The sequence below is a fragment of the Gavialis gangeticus genome, unplaced genomic scaffold (genome assembly GCF_001723915.1).
Source record: "Gavialis gangeticus isolate Ggan-Ray unplaced genomic scaffold, GavGan_comp1, whole genome shotgun sequence".
In the NCBI taxonomy this organism is placed as follows: domain Eukaryota; kingdom Metazoa; phylum Chordata; order Crocodylia; family Gavialidae; genus Gavialis; species Gavialis gangeticus.
The window spans coordinates 46,015,096-46,033,662 of record NW_017729030.1 but is presented as its reverse complement, the minus strand read 5'-3'; the positions used below and the strand labels follow the sequence as shown (position 1 = coordinate 46,033,662).

General features: G+C 42.5%; 1 protein-coding gene across 1 annotated transcript in view; it reads left to right on the top strand.

Moving 5' to 3' along the window:
• The window catches only part of LOC109300949 (FRAS1-related extracellular matrix protein 2-like), a 112,397-nt gene that overhangs the window by 70,869 nt on the left and 22,961 nt on the right, over positions 1 to 18,567 (top strand). The window contains exons 7-9 of the mRNA XM_019521837.1: positions 10,488 to 10,637; positions 15,149 to 15,358; positions 16,520 to 16,717. Coding sequence (XP_019377382.1) covers positions 10,488 to 10,637; positions 15,149 to 15,358; positions 16,520 to 16,717 — 558 coding nt within the window. The remainder of the gene's footprint in view (positions 1 to 10,487; positions 10,638 to 15,148; positions 15,359 to 16,519; positions 16,718 to 18,567) is intronic.

Below are 18,567 nucleotides of genomic sequence, written 5' to 3'. Positions count from 1 at the left end.
AACCTTGCCTGGCACCTCCTCGATCCACAGCCAGGGGGAGGTAGAGCCTGGGTCCAGCACCTGTGCTGTCCCCAGCAGTATAAAAAGCTGCCTGTCCTGGCCTCAGCAGTACAAAAAGCTGCCCTCGCAAATAGCTCAGGGCTACTAGGTCTCAGGTGCTCCTGGGGCCCAGCCAACTTGTACCTGGGGACACTACCCGTTGTACCAGCTGGACTGCTGAAGCAGCCCTGAGAGTTCCTTGTACCCTTTACCCACTGCAGCAGTCTGGCAGTGGGGGCTGCTGCCTGGCTGTGACCTGCTACACACCTGCCAGACCTGGATGAGGCATCTGCCCCTCTGGGCCAGCAGTCAGTGGGCTGTGGCTGCAAAGTTGGCCTTTGTGTGCTCCCTGCCTGGCCACCTGGGCAGCTATTGCCTGGAAGGCGTTCTGGGTGTGGTGGCCTGCTTTGAACTGTCAAAACATGCTCTCCTAGCCCCAGTTGGCCAGGTCAGCCACAGCCAGCTGGGTCCAAGGTACCAGCTCTGAGTAGGCAGGGTCCTGCCACTGTCCTCCCTAGCAGGAATTCTGGTGTTCCGTATTTGAAAACTTAAAAATCCCTGATTAAAAAAAATCCCAGAGTCACTCTGTAAAATACCCCCAAATCCATGTTCTTCCACAGTTAAAACAGAAGACCACTATAAAGAGAGAGAGAGAGTGAAACAGACAGTGATCAGGGGTTACCCCCCACCAAGGATTATGACCCCCCACAGGGGCTACGTCCCCTGCAGGGCCCACATGCCCCACCTCACCCACGCTTGCTCTCCCAGCCCCCTGGATTGCTGCCCCGCCTGCCTCCCCCTGCTTCCCCAGGTCTCCCAATGGCTGCCCCCCCAGCCTCATCTTACCGAACAGCAGCTGGGGGGTTTCCAGGGCCTCCTGGCAGAGCCCCCTGGGCAGCAAGAGGCAGCAGGGCCCAGGCTGAGCTCACTGGGGCTGTCACCCTGCCCGGCATTGTGCAGACAGGGCCCCAGTGACCTCAACGGCAGCTTGAGCTGCCAGTAGGTGCTGGGGTTGGGGTTTGGCTTTTTCCCCCCCTGATGCTGGGCAGGAGCAGGGATCAGGGAGGCTGGGGGGAGCTGGGGCTGGGCATGGAAGGGATCGGGGGTTATGGGGTTGGGTGGAGAAGGGATTGTGGGGGCTGGGATCGGGCAGGGAAGGGATCAGGGAGGCTTGGGGGGATGGCGTCGGATGGGGAAGGGATTGGAGGCACTGTGGGGGATGGGGCTGGGCAGGGAAGGGATCAGGGGACTGGGGGAGTGGGTGGGGCCAGCAAGGGTCCCCTCCTATGGTCTCCTCCCCCCTCCTCCAACCCCCTGACCCCTTACTTAACAGCAGTGGAGCCTGGGTCCAGCTCCCTGCTGCTTCAGTACCAGGGTGAGGGCTATCCATAGAGATGTTGTGGCAGCCAGAGTGTCTCTATGGAGGACCCAGCCTCCGGTTTCCTCAGGGGGAGTCTTTTTCTGTGTGGTTTTTTTTGACCCCTGGATATCCAGGGGTCTAATTTTCCCCCTGCACTGCAAACTTGCAGCACGGGGAATATTTTCTCGTTCCTGCATGTGCCTCTTGCAACATCTCAAAGGGGTTTGAGATGCTGCAAGGAGCATGTGCGGGCTCATCTGGACATGCTCTATGAGTTTTGTAACAGGCCCTTGATCATATCCTAGTAAACTCCAGGTTCTGTATCCTTTTCCTATTATGTGGCTGCATGCTGTCTGATTGATTGTGTTTAACTGAACAAAAGAAATGGTTGTTCAGTAACTATCTCTGCAGAAAGAGGTGCAAACAACTTGTGATTTTTATAAGCAAGTGGAAATCCACAGCAGCTCTTTGCTGGTATGTCTAAGTGGCATCACAGGTAGAACAAGTTTCAGGACCAGACATTTTTTTTTTTAACAGTTAAAAGAATGGTAGGTTACCCAGCCTGAGCAAACACTTTAAAGCCTTTGAAAACTGGAAATGGATTTTAAATGAATAGATGGTTTATTGCATTTGATGGCCATCAGTAAGGATTATCAGTTAGCTAAGAAGCCATACTGCTTTATGTAGTTAAGTGGGTGGTAATTAAACTGATAGTTTCTTTGCTGGCAGTCCACGAAAGGGAAAAGAAAGAAGCGGATCAAAAAAAAAGAAAGCATGAATGATCTCCTTTGTTAGAGTTGCTTTTTTTATTAATTTGGTGCATTTCAAGATAAACCCCTTCGGCTCTGTTCTCCTTCCCGCCCCTCTCCTCCCACTGTGTTGACTCAAAAATATACCAGTTATTACAATTTGAAGTAATGTGTTTCTCTTGTGTAAATGATATTGCCTTGAAAGATGTTTTAATAGAGATATTTTTCTGCAACATAGTAATACATCTTCTGAATGTAAAGAATATTTATTTGAAAACTCATGGTCATTGAAAATAAGTGAATCTCTGTGATCTGGTCATTGGGGATGAACATGAGCAGTAGATTTTCAATTTAGGCTTCCACAAGGATTAATGGACCCAACTCTGGAAAATGGGGTTACCAGCTAAAATGAGAGTGGCCCCATAAAAGGCAGTTGACAAGACTGCACAAACTAAAGCTAGGCTTAGAGAAGAAAAAAGGGGTTGACATACCCTCCACTTCTTGAGAAATGTTTAGGTTCAAGTCCAATGGTCATGTGATTCTTTGAAGACCATTGTTTTCAGTTTCATCCGTTTAATTTTACTTGACAAACCATGCCAACTTACTCAATGCTACAGGTGTCAGCAAAAATTGATGAAGCAAATCACGGGCTCTTTCTAACTATAGCAAAGAGATGCTGTTGCTTTGCTGGGCCAGCTATCACAAGTACTAAACTAGTCCAGAGCTATTTTACATGGCCCTGTCTTGTAATGGCCTTTACACATCTTCCTGTGTCAAAGGCTAGGGACAGAAGTTACACATAAAACAGTTTAAGTCGTTTAAACCTGTAACAGAACATACATTTAGTGCACATAAACCAGTTTCAAAATTGCTGAAACTGGTTTAAGATGAACCTGATTAAATGTAGTATTGGATTTAACTGATTTAGGTCAAACCAGTTTTTGAAACTTCTGTCCTTGACCCCTTCCTGGTTCAGAGTACCCCAACATCCCAGCATGCTTTTCAGCCCTGGGCTGGGCTGGGCTGTCTGCTCCAGAAAGCAGGGTTGGCCCTGCCCTTCTGCTCCCTAGCTGTAGCAGTGAGGGCTGGCTCACTGCACCCCGCTCCCCCCCCCTCAGCCAAGCAAACTCCAGCTGGGGTCTGGGGCCAGAGAGGGAGAGTTAAATTTACCTTCCCCTGAGTAGGGAGCTGCCCTGCCCTGCCCTGCCCTGCTAAACTTAGTGCTGGCTGTGACTGTGGACTACAAATCCCAGAGACACCTGGAAGCAGGAAGAGGAAGCGATGAACAACCCTGTGGAGTCCTATTGCTCTGATGCCGGACTGCAAATCTTGGAGACCTTGGCAGCAGCAGGAAGAGTAAATAAACACACCTCCCAGGCTGTGTTTATAATTTTAAGTTTATAGTTTTCAGAGGGAGAACTATTTTTGTTCAAGCTTTTATGAATTCAATGCTACTACCTTCCCACCCACCCCCTCCCGGCCCCACCCAGGCAGAACATGGGCTGGGGCCTGGCCATGCCACCTCCACTCCAGCAGCAATGGGTGGGGAGAGGGTGGAAAAGCCTTGGAGTGCCTGGCAGACATGCTGTAGTGCCCCCTAGCTTCTGGCTTCAGCCACTGTAGGCATGTGCCTGTATTTCCTGAATCAGAAGTGAATGTGTGTTCATTTGCTTATTGATTCAAACTCTTCAGCTTAGAAGACTGAATCAATTCAGCCTCAGGCTTTTTTGACTGTCTGTATGTAGCCAAAGAGGAGAGTGCCCTTTTGTGCCGCTGGAGGAGCAGTACAAAAATGCCAGAATCTGGCCCTTTTGCTCTCAGGTAGAATCAGGATGTGCTTTGCTATTAGCTAACATGACATATAACCCAGTGAGGCCAAGTGCTGTGTGGAGGAGGGTGCTGCATGCCTTCCTGAGCTGAATGGGGAGTTGGCAGTTTCAACACAGCAGCAAACAATGAAGTGGGTAAAGTTGCAGAACAGCCTATGCCATGTGCTAATCATCATCTCCAGCTTTGTAAAAAGTGTCACTGAAAGCATTGTCTCAGTGGCAATTTCCTTGTCCCAGGGTAACTGGCATATTATACTGATTTAACTAAATTGTTTTTGCAAGATATACCATGCCTGATTGTAACCCACTTCTTATTTGCAATGACTTTCTCATGAAACATTGCTTTAGAGACATTAGGGAATTGTGAGGTCTCTGAAACCATTCTCTTTCTTAGAGCTGCTCTGTACTATGCCAGGGTCACCAAGATCATAATCTAAGTTTATTGATGCTGATTCTTTACTGTTTTGTTGTTTTGTTCTTTACTGTCTTCACAGGAATTTTATGAAAAGCATTTGACTTTACCTGGGAATGTAGCTGGGAATGTAGCTTTCAGTGTATTGGTTACCTGTTGTCAAGACAGATGAAAGAATATTTTAGATAGGCTTCTGTTTCTCTCCAATTATTTGTGTGCTCAACTTTTTAGAGTATATTGGCAATATATTTAGACTCACATAGCAAGAGTGAATTATGTTTCAGAGGCAAATGATTAAATTCCTATAATTATTGAGACATGAAAAGTGTCATGTTCCTTAAGGCATCTGGACTTGTCTATTTTATAGGCTAGTGACTAATTGCTTTTATGTCTGATGCTATTGGGAGAATATGTATATCCTTTTTACAACATTCAGAAATTGGATAAAATACTAAAAATACTCTAAATTCCTTGTCTTTTCTGAGGACACATAGTATATACATAAGTAAAGGAATTATTCTTTGGGGATATACTGTTTGCAGGAAAATGAAATGCATTTGAATTTTAAGATGACAGTCACATAATCACTTGTCCTTTTTTAAAACTATAGCCACAAATATTAGAGATATTTGGTTAATTCACATTTGGTATTTTAGTGGGGTTTTTTTCCTTTTCATTATTATTCCATTGTGGCCCAGAAGTCCTGATTTTTAGATCACTTCATCATTTTACATACGCACAAGCTCATACAAAGCTCCCAGGGCAATTGACAATGCAATCCTGCAATACATGTAACAGAAAAAATGCAGGAGAGAGGATGATACATTAAACTGATCATAATGTTTTCAGTAAATCCCACCTCTAAATTTATACGCTCATTTTCAATGGAAGCTCCATTGACCTCTCAAGACATTGCACTGTGTGTTTGTAGAAGCAACATATACATTAAAGAAATAAAATGTTGCTCTCCTATCAATTAAGGACAAAAACATAGAGTTTAGCTCAGGGTAGTTATCTTGGACTGCAGTAAAGTTAAATGGCCTGATCTGTTAAAACATTGAAGAAATTTACAATTCATACTTTGCAAACCATTAGCCTTTCATGAGAAATTGTATGGAAATACAGTATTTAAAAGCCATTTTTTATGTAAATGAAGTAAATTAACTAGACTAGTTTCAAACCAATATGTTGGACAATTCTGCTTGTGTGGAGTGGGAGAGAAGGGAATACAATTGTAGATCATATTGGCTACTTTTCTGGATAATAAATATACTACCCAGTGACAAATTTGCTTTGTGAACAAGAACAATCAAATCACAAAGTCTGTTAATTTTTACTCTCTGAATGAATACAATGATTGTAATGGAAACTACTTATATTGTACTTTGCTGAGAAAAGTATTTTTCGTCCCTTCAGAATTAGTGAATTACATTCTGATCCCAGTGATGGGGAGAAAACTTGAGATGCTCCGTTGACCTAAGTACAAATATTATTTTTATACTTTGCACAGTTAAGTAGTACTTCATTGCATGTAATCACTAAACAGGAAAGAGAACTTAAACATCTAGATTGATGGAGTTTTTTTTTGTCAGATCTGTTTAAAATTTTAGTGGATGTAATTAACAGCCTATGGGAGGAGAATAGGGACCTTTAAAATTGATTTACTTTATCTTCCATCTCTTCTCTACTTCTTGAGGGATTGGGGAAGACTCCAGAGACCTTTTCTTTAATTTGAATGGGGAATGGGGTCCAGCAAATATTTGATTACTTTGAATATTAAGAATGTCTGGAGATCTCTGAAGAAAAAGAAAAGAAATCATTATTTATATTATTTTAATTATTCATAAAAAGTGCCTTGTAGTCCTAGGAGATTGATTGATTTTATTTCAGGTCAGCTGCTTAATTGGAAGAAGAAAAATTCAGTCTGGATCAAACAAAAATGGAAAATTTGAGAAAGCTTTATGGTGAAACATAAAAAAATCATTTTGATCCTAAGGCTACAGACAGACATTACACATAAACTGGTTAAAGTGATCAGAAACTGGTTTAAACCTGTAACAGAACAGAAGTTCAGCGCACATAAAGCAGTTTCAAAATGACTAAAACTGGTTTGAGATAAACCTGGTCATGGGCAACTGGTGCCACCTTAGTTGGGGAGGCATGTGCCCCTCTCCAGTGACTGGGGAAGGGTTCCCCTGTGGCTGATCATGGTTACCAGGGGGGCCAATTGCACCAACTGGGTGTGGGGGCCCCCCATGGCCGATCTCACCAGCTGGGTGGAGTCCCCCCTGCAACAAAATGTACCAACCAGTGGGTGGCTGCACTGCTCCTGAAAGCAGCCACACTACTCCCAGAAGTAGCTGTGGGGCTTCCAGAAGCGGCCATGGCCTGCATCCAGAGCTTGCACTCTTCAGCCTGCACTTGCAGGGGGGGCATCAGCGCTCCTGCCTTCCCCCTCCACCCCATCGCCTGAGCAGGGAGGAGCCTGACGTGTGTGCACCGGCGCTCTCAGGGGCTGCACGTGCACCCCCTAAGTGTTGCCACTGAACCTGGTTGAATGTAGTATCAGGCTTAACTGATTTGGGTCAACCCAGTTTATTCAATGTCTGTCCCAGACCCTTTCCTGGTTTAAGTTAAATTCAAGTCCCCCAGCATCCCAGCATGCTCTCTGTACTGGGTGGGGCTCCCTGCTCCACAGAGCTGGGCTAGCCCCTCTCCTCTGCTCCCTCACTGGAGCCCCAGCAGAGACTGCACGTATGGGGTGTCTGCCTGGTTTTCTTCTGCTCCCTCTCTCCGCCTTACCACTGCCTGCTGAAGCAGGGATTAGCCCCTCCCCTCTGCCTTACACAGACACCTCTCAGCATACCACATGCCGGCTACAGTCAGTGCTGTGGGAGATGACTAAGGCAGACAGGACAGTGTTGGATTAGGGCTTTTTGGAGCTAATCAACAGGTAGCTGGTAATGTCCCACCGTTGCTTTCTTGGAAAAGCTGTTTAAGAAGAGTTTGAACTAATGAGAGAGTCTGTTGTCTTAATGAGCTGATGAACTCTGAGTGAGGGGTGATAAACACTGTGCTAGCAACTCCTTGCTGGGCTGCTCAGGAGAGTGGGGGGAACCCCTCCCTAATCAGAGTGTCCTGCTGGTGTCTGGCCACATTCCCCTCAGCTCAGCACTGTAGACGGGAAGAGAGGGCTGCTCTCATGCTCCCCAGCTTCTAGCCTGAGCTAGGCATGTGCCAGAATTTCTTCAGTCCAGAGGGGATGTCTGTGCAATTACAAACCAGCTTAGCCTAGCCAGGTTAGACTAACCTGCAAACATTGAATCAATTCAGGCTCAGGCATTTTAAATGTCTGTCCCAAGCCTAAGTGTGTTGTTTGGTCTGAAATGAAATATTTTTTAAAATGTGTAAATGAATGTTTTAGGAAAAAAAATTAACCCAGCTCAGACTCTAGTCTTATCCATAGCTTCATACAAGATCTCTCTTATGATTTTTCTGTCTGAAAAATGTTCATGATTTGTCAGCCTTTCTGTTGGATAAACTGTTAATGAACAGCTTATTTTTTTCTGTTTAAGTGTAATCTAGCACAAGGCTGGAAATAAATATTAATAAAACACCCTTAGAACATGTGTGCCTTCCCTGATCATATCTGCCATGGTGCTTGATCTTATCCATAGCAGCAATGTCTCTTGTGATTATTAGGATTTACTCTGGCAGTAAAATAATACAAAAATTCACAGCTCGCTGGCTTGATACAGTTACAAGTACATAAAGATGTATGACAGCTTGGGTGGCAAATGTTTGGATGTAGACCAGACGTGTGTGCATGTGTGCAAAGGCCCAACTCCAATTTCAGATGCTTAACTTGGCTGCATAAATGGTGTTTTTGGCCACTTAGGCAAATTTTTAGATCCTGTTCCCCTTGGGAAGGTGAGTGAGTAGCTGTGTGTAAGACACAAAATAAAAACATGGAGAAGGAGCCCTTCCAGTTTCTAGTCTAGTACCCTGGTGGTTAGGGAACTTGCCTGGGGATTGAGAAACTGTGGTTCTGAACCCACTTTACCTGGTAGGGTTTTGAACATACACACCTTTGCTTCCCAGTAAAGTGATTTTACCGCTAGGCATTGCCAAGAGCCTCCATCTTCTGTTGAAGTTGACACACTGGGCCAAGAAGGAGAACAGGCCAGAAATGTGGCTCAGGGAGCTAGGTACTCTTGTAGAAAGAAGGCAGCTGTAGCTTTTAGGCTTATCCCTGTTCCTACCCCTTAATGGGGCAGAGGCTCTCCCATTGCTATCAGTCTGTTTTATTCAATGACTATTAAATGCAAAATGCCAAAACACCATTGAGGAACCTAAGTTTCTGCATAGCTAAAGTAGTTGTGATGAATAAGATACTGTGCTAATATAATGTTACTGTGATATAACATGCCCCCCTACATGAAACGTAACTATGATAGCATAGGAAAAGAGTATCACACTGATTTACAACAAAAGCACCTATCCTTTGGAACAGTGGTCTCCAAACTTTTTTGATTGTGCACCCCTATCAGTAAAAATTTTTTGAGCATGCACCCCCAATATATGTATATTTATATTCGCGCACCTCTATCAGTAAAAAAAATTTTGAGCATGCACCCCCAATATATGTATATTTATATAAATAGAAATAGAAGTTCTAATATTTTCTTCCCACACCCCAATGAATCGTCTTGCGCACCCCCTGGGGTGCATGCACCCCACTTTGGAGACCACTGCTTTAGGAGGCAGAAGTAGGTGACATTTTGTATTGCTCCTGCCTGTAGTACATAATATCCCTACTGTACATCCCCACTTCATGCTTTTTGGTTGATAATAAGAGGACATCTGCCTCCTCCACAGACCAAGGTAATTTGCTAAGAGCTGCTAAATTAGCGTTAGTTTGAGAGAGTCTTGTGATGTTTCATCTCTTATGCTAAATAACAAGAATGACTGAGCCCATTACAATGTTGACCTTTTCCCTGACCTGGATTGTAAGCCTTCTTTTTAATTCCCTATTAAGTTAAGGTCAGTTTGTCACAATGGAGAAAGACAGAGGGAAGAAAGATTAAACCTTTCAACTGTCATTTCCATGTCATGGTTTTGCTTTGCCAAAATTGAAAAAAAAAAAAGAAATCTCTTAAATCTTAAAGCCACATGTGCTACTATTTTTCACTTGATTTGTGTGTGTGTGCGTGCATGCATACATGCATGCACTCATGCACTTTATGGTGAATTTAAATACGTTTCTACCATATTTTAATGAAATGGAATATCTTTGCAGGATCAGTCCAGCAATTCTTGTCTGTTGTGTACTCATTCAGTGCAGTTTTGCAGTGGTCCATATGGATTGGTGTTAAGTTGAAAAGCTAGACTGAAGAGTGAGAATATTTTAATTGAATTACCTCAGTTACCGAAGGAAACCTGAAAACATTAAAGGCATGTGAAGCTCTCACATTTAAGGGCACAGCATAGTCTGCCTCCTTTTCTTGTGAGGACAAACAATACACAAAGGTACATTACCACATTTTCTAACACCCACATGTTCAATTCTTTAGTATCTGTGCACAACCAAGTATTAGGATTTAGAATGCAAACAGTTACGTTGTCAGCATCCTTCACAAGGACGGCTTCTGATGCCTGCCTTCCATACAGCTAAGAGCCCTTATGGCGAGGCCAGGAGAAAAGTCTATACCCATCACAGAAGTTCAGCACACAAAACTGGTCTATACCCATAATGGAACAGAAGTTCAGCGCACACAAGCTGGTTTAAAAATGGCAGAACCCAGTCTAAGATTTGGACTACTCTGCTACTGCCAAAAGGCGAATGTGTGTTCTGTTTGCTACCAACCTAAACTATGCTGCTTACAGAAAACTGTGTAACTTAGATTGATTCTGCCTCTGGCTTCTTAAATGTCTGTACCTAACCTGTGTGTACAGGTAAACTGTTCTTGGTGCCTGCAGAGTGCAAGCATTAGGTATATCTGTTCACATTTTTCTATGTGCACAAGTGGAGCTAGTAGAAATTCTTTTTTAAAGGTATCCTTTTTTCTTTCCTCTGCCCTCTTTCTCTGTGTATTTAGAACCTGCTTTATACTTCAGTGACACTGAATACCGGGTAGATGAAAGTGCTGGCTATGTGGAGGTTCGTGTCTGGAGAACTGGAACCGATCTATCCCGAACTGCCTCTGTCACTGTGCGTTCTAGGAAAACTGAGCCAGCATCAGCAGAAGGTAAGTTACTTTTAAATAAAAAATATTGCGTGGATTACTTTCTGGTGTGGCAGCACAGCAGTAAGGCTAGGCTCCAGACCCTTGCAAAGGCAGTAGTGAGTCTGTTACCTCTGTACTATATATAAGTTCCTGTACATAATAATGTACTGTTGCACATCCCAAGCCTCATGAAGTTACTACAAAATCTATGTTTTTAAGAATGATGTCTGTGAGGATTTATTCTTGTCACTCCTCTTATTCAGTGAGCATTTGGGGCTCTCATCAGAGTTAATGAGAAGATACAAGCTATTGCATCTTCAGTAGATAGATAATACTAAATATTATTTCTGTATCATCTAACTCACAGGTTGTACTTGAGTCTGTTCACTGACATTTTGTGTATGGCATTAAGGATGTTAGCAAACTGGTTGAAATTTAGTCTACAAAGGACTGAAGTGATGGTAAGTATCTTGAGGGAGACAAGAGAAAAGAGCATAGCTGACTATCTTCTTTGACCACTTTGGAATCAGCCTACCTGAAAGAAAAACACATTTTCCTGCTGTCACAAACTCATCTGCAAGATACCTCCAGAGTCCCAAGCTTTTCCCTGCTTGTCCTAGTGCTTGTTCCCAGGGACAGACCAAGGTTTGGCCTGGGATGACTGCTTTTCCCCTCCGGCTTCAGCACCGCTGCCCTTATGCTTGACTTCACAGCTGCAGCAGGAACATCTCTTCCAGCTCTAGGTGGATTCCCTTTGGGTTGTGAAAGAAACGGTAGGTTCTCCTTTCCATAGAATGGGTTACCCTGGAATATTACTTGTCCAAAGATCACTCCTTACCATAGGCAAGCAGTAAGGAGACAAAACAATAAAAGGATTTATTATCTAGAAGAAAAGTATGCAAGAGAAACTTATCAAAAGGTTAAGGCAGAACAAAAAGACAAGTAAAGTTTCTTATTCTCTTATCTGACTACTACTGAGTCCTTCAGAGAGACCTACCAGTGTTTTCAGAAATCGGCCTTCTTGCTGATCCGGCTAGCCATGACTGCTGAGGACATGGACTCTCACCAAGCTGAATAATTCAAGTCACAAATAGCCCTTAAAGTACCTCCAAGACAGCCCTCCTGCATCAGTTGTGTCCTGATTGTTCCCGAGTCTCAAAACCTTCTAGAGATATCTCTTCCTGGGACATCTGACATACTTGTAGCTAATGGGCCATTTCACAATAGCCTTTGCTATTATGTGATTGTTTTCCCCCTTTAAAGTAGAAGCAACTTGGGTACCCATCCTACCAGTAGCCCTTTCTGCCTGTGATTGGAAGTGGCAATTGTCCTTGCCCTGGAACACAATGACAAAAGATATTTAGCAGTTAAGTCTACTCTCTTTTCCTGAAATATACATCCTTCAGTTCCTTTGATTGAACCATAACCAAAACTATAAAGATATATACAGAAGGCATAACATAATCAATACAATGATAAAAGTGACATAAATGGATATAGCATAACATTGGCATTCCAGTGAGACCACTTATGGCATATCAGTGAAAAACACAAGAAAGCATTTAAGTCATCCCAAGAACCCCCCAAATTTGGTGGGGTTCATGACATCTGCCACTAAGAACATAAACTGGATCTCTCCTGGCTCTGAAAGCCAGAACTGCTGGACTCTTTCCTGTTTCCCATCCAGATATTATGGTCACACCACAAAAAATTACTTTGCAGAATTGGTCAAGGGATGAACCATTTGAGAAATATTTGGGTAATCTAGGGTTTTATAGGGGTGTCAGTTAAATTTGCTGGTAAATTACTGGTTGTCATATTAAATTCAAGGAGCAGTTGTAGCAACTACTTTGTATAAGGGAAACAAAATTAATTAAATATTGTCTACTCCTGCATATATAAATTAATAATATGCAGGTGAGGAACAAATAACGCTTCAGTGAAATTCAGATGAATCAAACTCAAACCAATCTTTTCTTGTTTTAGCAAATATGTAATAGTCAATGCTGTTGGCAAAATAGAAAAAGTTTTAAATATAAATGTAACTTAATATTGAAAGGCATATAATTAAGTCATTTAAAATATTTATATAAGAGAAAAAGGGAAAATAGCATTTGGATATTAGAAATTGACTAGAAAACCAAACAAGACAGGTAGTATAAATGTTAAGCTGGGAACAAATGAAAACCTTCATTGCTGTCGCATTCTTGTAGGCATCTGGGCTGGTATAAAATAATTAAATAATGTTACACTAGTGTTTATGGATTAAGAGGCATTTTTTGAGGCATTTACTGTTTCATGGCAGGGGGGTTGTGAGAGAGAAAATGCACTTAAATTTGTCTCAGTTTTTAATTATTTGTAAAGTTTGATAGAATTTTTTTGAATATATGAGATGCCCCGGCATTACAGGTTTGCTATGGAAATGTTTACATTCATTTTTGTGCTGTTATAATTTAAAAAAATGAAAACAACATTTTACAAAGCCAAGGACTGGTACCTACAATAGATATGAAAAACAGAGTTGCAGTAATATGTAATTTTCTGTGATTGTGATACATCAGGGTGTGAGGCTCCAAATACACATGTGAATGCAAGTAAAAAGTTGACAGAAAAAGACAGGTTAGATTTTGCTCAAACTTGGAGCCTGTGTCGCCTCCAGTGTACAAAAAAGCTGAAGGAAGAGATTTTTTTTTGCAAATACATGATGTTCTGCTGTGAAGGAGAAGGAAAACAGTTGCTATCATTACTCAAAGGTGATAAATAGCACATTTAGATGCAGTGTGGGAAGAACATTTTGATTAAGTAGCAAAAAGCTACAGACCTATAATAAGGATCAATTAGGCAATGGGAGATGCTTAGAAAGGTAACTGTAAATACCATCAGGGGAAATCTTCTAGTGAAGGCTTAATGGCTTTACTGTTTATGTATATATAAAAAAAAGCAAGTGTCTATCCCCACAGTTTATCATTCCAGTGCTTGAACCAACATTGAAGTCACTTTAATGCTGACTTGCTGTGTTGACTGCATGATGAGGTTGGGGGTATGCTCCTGCCATTGTAAAGCAGAAGGACTTTCACAGGTCTGTTTCAACTTATTTGTAGATACTCACAGTCTGTTACTTTCTTTTTGTAACTCTACATTGTAAAGTTATACGTAAAATGCCTATGATCACTAAATACCATATTTTCTTGCATACAATGTGAATTCCATCCCCACCCAAAAAGCACTCCCCCCCCCCAAATTGGGGCCCATTTGTTAAGTGGGAAGTTGTTTTGTTTGCTGGAAAAGAAGCACACCTAGAGCGATTGTAGACACAGCTACACAAGACGTTTGCTATGGAGTTGCCTAATTAGCTCCTCAGTTAATTCTCAATTAATATACGTGCAACCGTATTAAGCTGCAGTAAATTAACTCCTCCATAGGATAGGACTTGTACACATAAGTACTGTCCTATGGTGGTGTTAGCGTACAGAAATGCATGTGTTGACGCTGACAGGGATGGCTAGGGAATGAGGGTGCTTCAGTACAGGGGCTGCCTGCTGGCTAACTCCACACTAGCCAGCCCCTCCACAGCATATTGAGCTGGGTCAGAACAGCTTCAAACTGGCCTCCCGGCCCCTGGGATCCCCTTGCCAACCATGGCCGCTCCTACCCAGCTCAACATGCTGTAGTCCCAGAGGCACATGTAAATGTGGTGCCTGGGAGCAATAAACTCTGGCAGAAACTGTTCTGCAGTTTATTATTTTGCATTAAGTTCATGTGTAGATGCACCCTGTGAGTGCCATACTGCAACCGAGATAGCTGCTGCTTGTGTCTGGCTCAGCAAGCAGAAAGAGCAAAGTCTTTGTTAACCCTCTCATAGCCATAGGTGTTGGCTGAGTACTGTAGCCTATGCCTGAAGTGGCAAGTGAGCTACTGGTGGTATCTTGATGAGGGTTGTGATGTGGAAACAACACTTTATTTTATAGGAATGTATATAAAGAACTGTATAAAGAACCTTTGCTACTGCCCTTGGATAGGTCTGGGGCTTAACCTAGTGACTTCCTGGGACCATAGAGTGTCCAGGAAGTGTGTCGTCCCAGGAAACGGTCTGGTTTTCAGACTACTCCTGATTCCAGAAAGACTTACTCTATGCCACAAAGTCAGCCATGGCTCTGGAGAAATCTTTTTTCTACATCCCAAAAATAAGGCACATTATTTGGGAGTGTGTTGTAGGTGAGAAAATATAGAGCTGAAATAGTGCATGATGCTCAGTGTATTTGCCGAATTCTTAGGGTGCCTTTACATGTGCATCGAGACTCTTCCAGCGCACTGTAATTACAGTGCATCAGAGCAGACTCAATTAATCGAGTCTGTTGGAGAGTAGCCTTTTATGGTCTTTTTCCTAATTTCATGTTTCAAGTGGCAAAAAAGAAGCTTTCTAAAGTAAAAGCCAGTTTTTCTTGATTTTTTTTTTTAAACATTCCAGAAATACCCCATAAAATCTTAATACGTGAGAATGAGCAGCTATATTTTTTTTGCTTCCCAAACAGCTGGAGTTGATTATGTGGGTATCAGCCGTAACCTGGATTTTGCTCCTGGAGTTGACATGCAGACTCTCCGAGTGACCATCCTGGATGATCTGGGACAACCAGTGCTGGAAGGTCCAGAGAAGTTTGAACTAGTTCTCCGTATGCCTGTGAATGCAGCGCTTGGGGAGCCTAGCAAGACTACCATCTTTATCAATGACACTGTTACTGACTGTAAGTGTAACATAGAAACCTTTTCTGGTATTAGTACATAACGTGCACGCACAAGATACAGGAGTTCTTCTGATAACAGTGTGAGCTGTTTGACATATAATTATGTATTGCTGGTAATTTTTATAATTACATTTTAGGGGTTTTGACCTAGTAAAAGAAAATGATGTACAAAGTTGGAACAGGTAGGTTATCACTTTCACCGGTGCATTTGCTGCCTCACTCTATGCCTGTAAATGGTTGGTTCTGGATAGGTAGATTCATCATGAGCTGTAATTGTGTTAGCTAAGGCCTGAGGCACATGCGTGAATCTGTCTATTTATATGAATATTCACATCAGTGGTATGGAGGCTGTTAGTACAAACAGATTGAAAGTTTCCTTAGATTGAAAGTTCTTCATGTACCATACATAACTTTGAGCTACCAAATCCAAGGAAGTTTAAGTTTCTCATGTGGTTGTTCAAATCTTAATATGTATCTTATATGCATCACAAGTGGCTTTTATTATTACCTTTTTGGCTAAAGGAATAAGAACAGTGCGCATTGTCTGACTTGCTTTGTTCATAATCAAGTAATAAATGGAAAATTCATAAAATATTTAACAACCAGCATAAAGCCTTGCAGAATCTCTTAGTTATTTGATAAGTAGACAGATTTAATTTTTAGTGGTCTCAAGTTTCTGCAAATGAATTCCATTATACTGAATTGCTCTCTAACTGTACAATTCAGAATTCTGTTGAAGTTTCACTTACTGAAGTTAACAACAGTTTCTAGTGGAATATTTACTTTGCCCTAATAAGAATTACATACACAAATATTCTATGCATTGAGCCTAGAAAAGACCCCTTAGTAGCCAGGCAGAAAAAAAATACCCACAGAAAGAAGGAAATATACCATTTAATCAAAACTCACCAGTTCTTCAGTTGGTGTGATCAATATAGCAGTTGATTGCATAGGATTGTAAAAATATTTTAACATCTATATTGTTTAAAAAGTATAGGTGGATTTGAATCCTCTTTTGGTTACTGTAAAAGGTCAGCAGAGGAAGTAGATTCATGCCTTATGCTTCTGTTCCTGAATTTAATTAACACCCTTTCTCCATATACCATGGGCATTTTCATCATATAGACTATGGCGTAATGTATAAAACCCTTCTATTTGCAGTGCCCAAAGTCCAGTTCAAGGAACCAGAGTACACAGTAAATGAAAAGGACAGACAATTGATGGTGCCCATTTATCGGAGTGGTGATATTAATCATAAATCTACAGTCCGTTGTTACACTCGCCAGGGTTCTGCCCAAGTGATGATGGATTACGAGGAGAGGCCAAACACTGATGACTCTGTAATCACATTTCTTCCAGGTAAGAGCTTTTCAGTGAGAACTGAAATTACTTAAAAGAACATACTACCTTCAGTGCTTTTGAGCGAAATATAGTGCTGCTGAGTATCAAAAGCCAAACTCCTAGGACATCTTGGGCAGAACTACAATATAAATAATAATAACTTGGTATTTTTTTAGATGAGGAAACAGCAATGTGGACTTTCAGCAAATGGTAGTGCTCTGTGACTAACACTTTGGCATTTTTAAATGTTATAGCTAAAAATGAAGAATTAGGGGAAAATCAGACTATATTTATGAATTACTTGCTGTGCTTCTGATGCACTCTGCATGTATATTTATATATGTGTGTGTCTATGTATGCACATATGTGTTTGTATATATGTATGTTTTATGTATAAACATAAAGATGTATATGCACATATACATACATAAACGTGTGTGTGTATTTAATGTATGTAAAGAAAAGTAACAGAGATTTGATCCTCCTAACAGGTGCACATCAGTGATTATTTGACAAGGTGTAAACAAATACTTAGATACCTGAAACTAAATCCCGTTTTGCTTTATACACTTAAGGTACAGACAGAAGTGACAATTTTTCCCTGATCTGGCCCCAGAAAGTGGTCTACAGCTATGACTAAACAGAAGTGCATGGCTGTAGTCTTCTTTAAAAGGGCCTGATCCCATGAAAATCTGAACTTTCATTGAATTCAGATGAACACCTTCCAAAATGTAGCATGTCCTCTAATTTGTATCTATGGGCAGTGGCGAAGTGTAGGGGGTGCACATGCACCCCCTGAGAGCACTGGCACACCCCCTGACAGCCAGCATTCCCCACTTAGGCAATGGGCGGGGGGGCAGGCAAGAGCTCTGGTGTCCCCTCCAAGAGCGCTGGCTGGGGAGTGGGGGCAGGCAAGAGCTCTGGTGTCCCCTCCAAGAGCGCTGGCCAGGGAGTGGGGGCACCAGGAGAAGCAATCCTCATGGTCCCTCTGCGCCTGATCGTGCTGACTGGGGGGTGGGGAGGTCCCCCCGCAGCCAATCATGCTGACCCAGAAGTGCCACATAAGTGCCCCCCCCACCTTGGTCAGCACAATCAGTTGCGGGGACCTCTGCCCCAGTTGCTGACTCGGAAAGTACCAGTCGCCCATATCCATGGGGCAGTGGTGTTGTTACAGAGGCCGGGCTGCAGGCTTGCAGCAAGCAGCTGGAATCCTCAGCTCCCAGACTGAAAAGAGAACTTCCTTTTGACCCGAGGGATCATTGCAACTTACAGTGTTTCCTACAAAGCTACACTGAGTTGTAACAGGGAGCTGCTCTTCTGTCTGTAATCTTAAATGGCACTCGTGATTGCAATTTTTGGCACTTAGTATAGTGTGGGCTTCTATTTTGCCCTGTGTTGAAATAGAATTGCCCTGCAAACTTGCCTACAAGAAGTAAAACAGAGGAGAGCACTTTCATTTATTAGTGCAATTGTGTGGTGCCCAGGCAACCATGTAGGGCTCAGGAGCCTAGCATTTCTAGGTTCTAGGCTCCCCCTGCCTAAGAGGAGTTTGAACTTGTCTCCTGCTTTTTAGCAAATTTCCCAGGCCCCTCATCACCCCTCTTGAAGCTGGCCTGAGAGGAAGCCAGGAGAGGGGAATTATGTGGAGAAATGAGGATTAACTTGTGAGTGTGGGGCTCAGTGAGGTGGATGCTACATTGGAAGGGAGGGGCCCCTTGGTTGTAGCCTGCATCTCTTCTCCCAATGGTTCAGAAATTTTCCCAGTTGTGTTTATCCAATTATTATGAATATTAACACTTAACTGTGCTATGTGAGATTTGAATAAAATACAAAAGAAAAGTATTACTAAATTCTTTGTTTCCACTTCC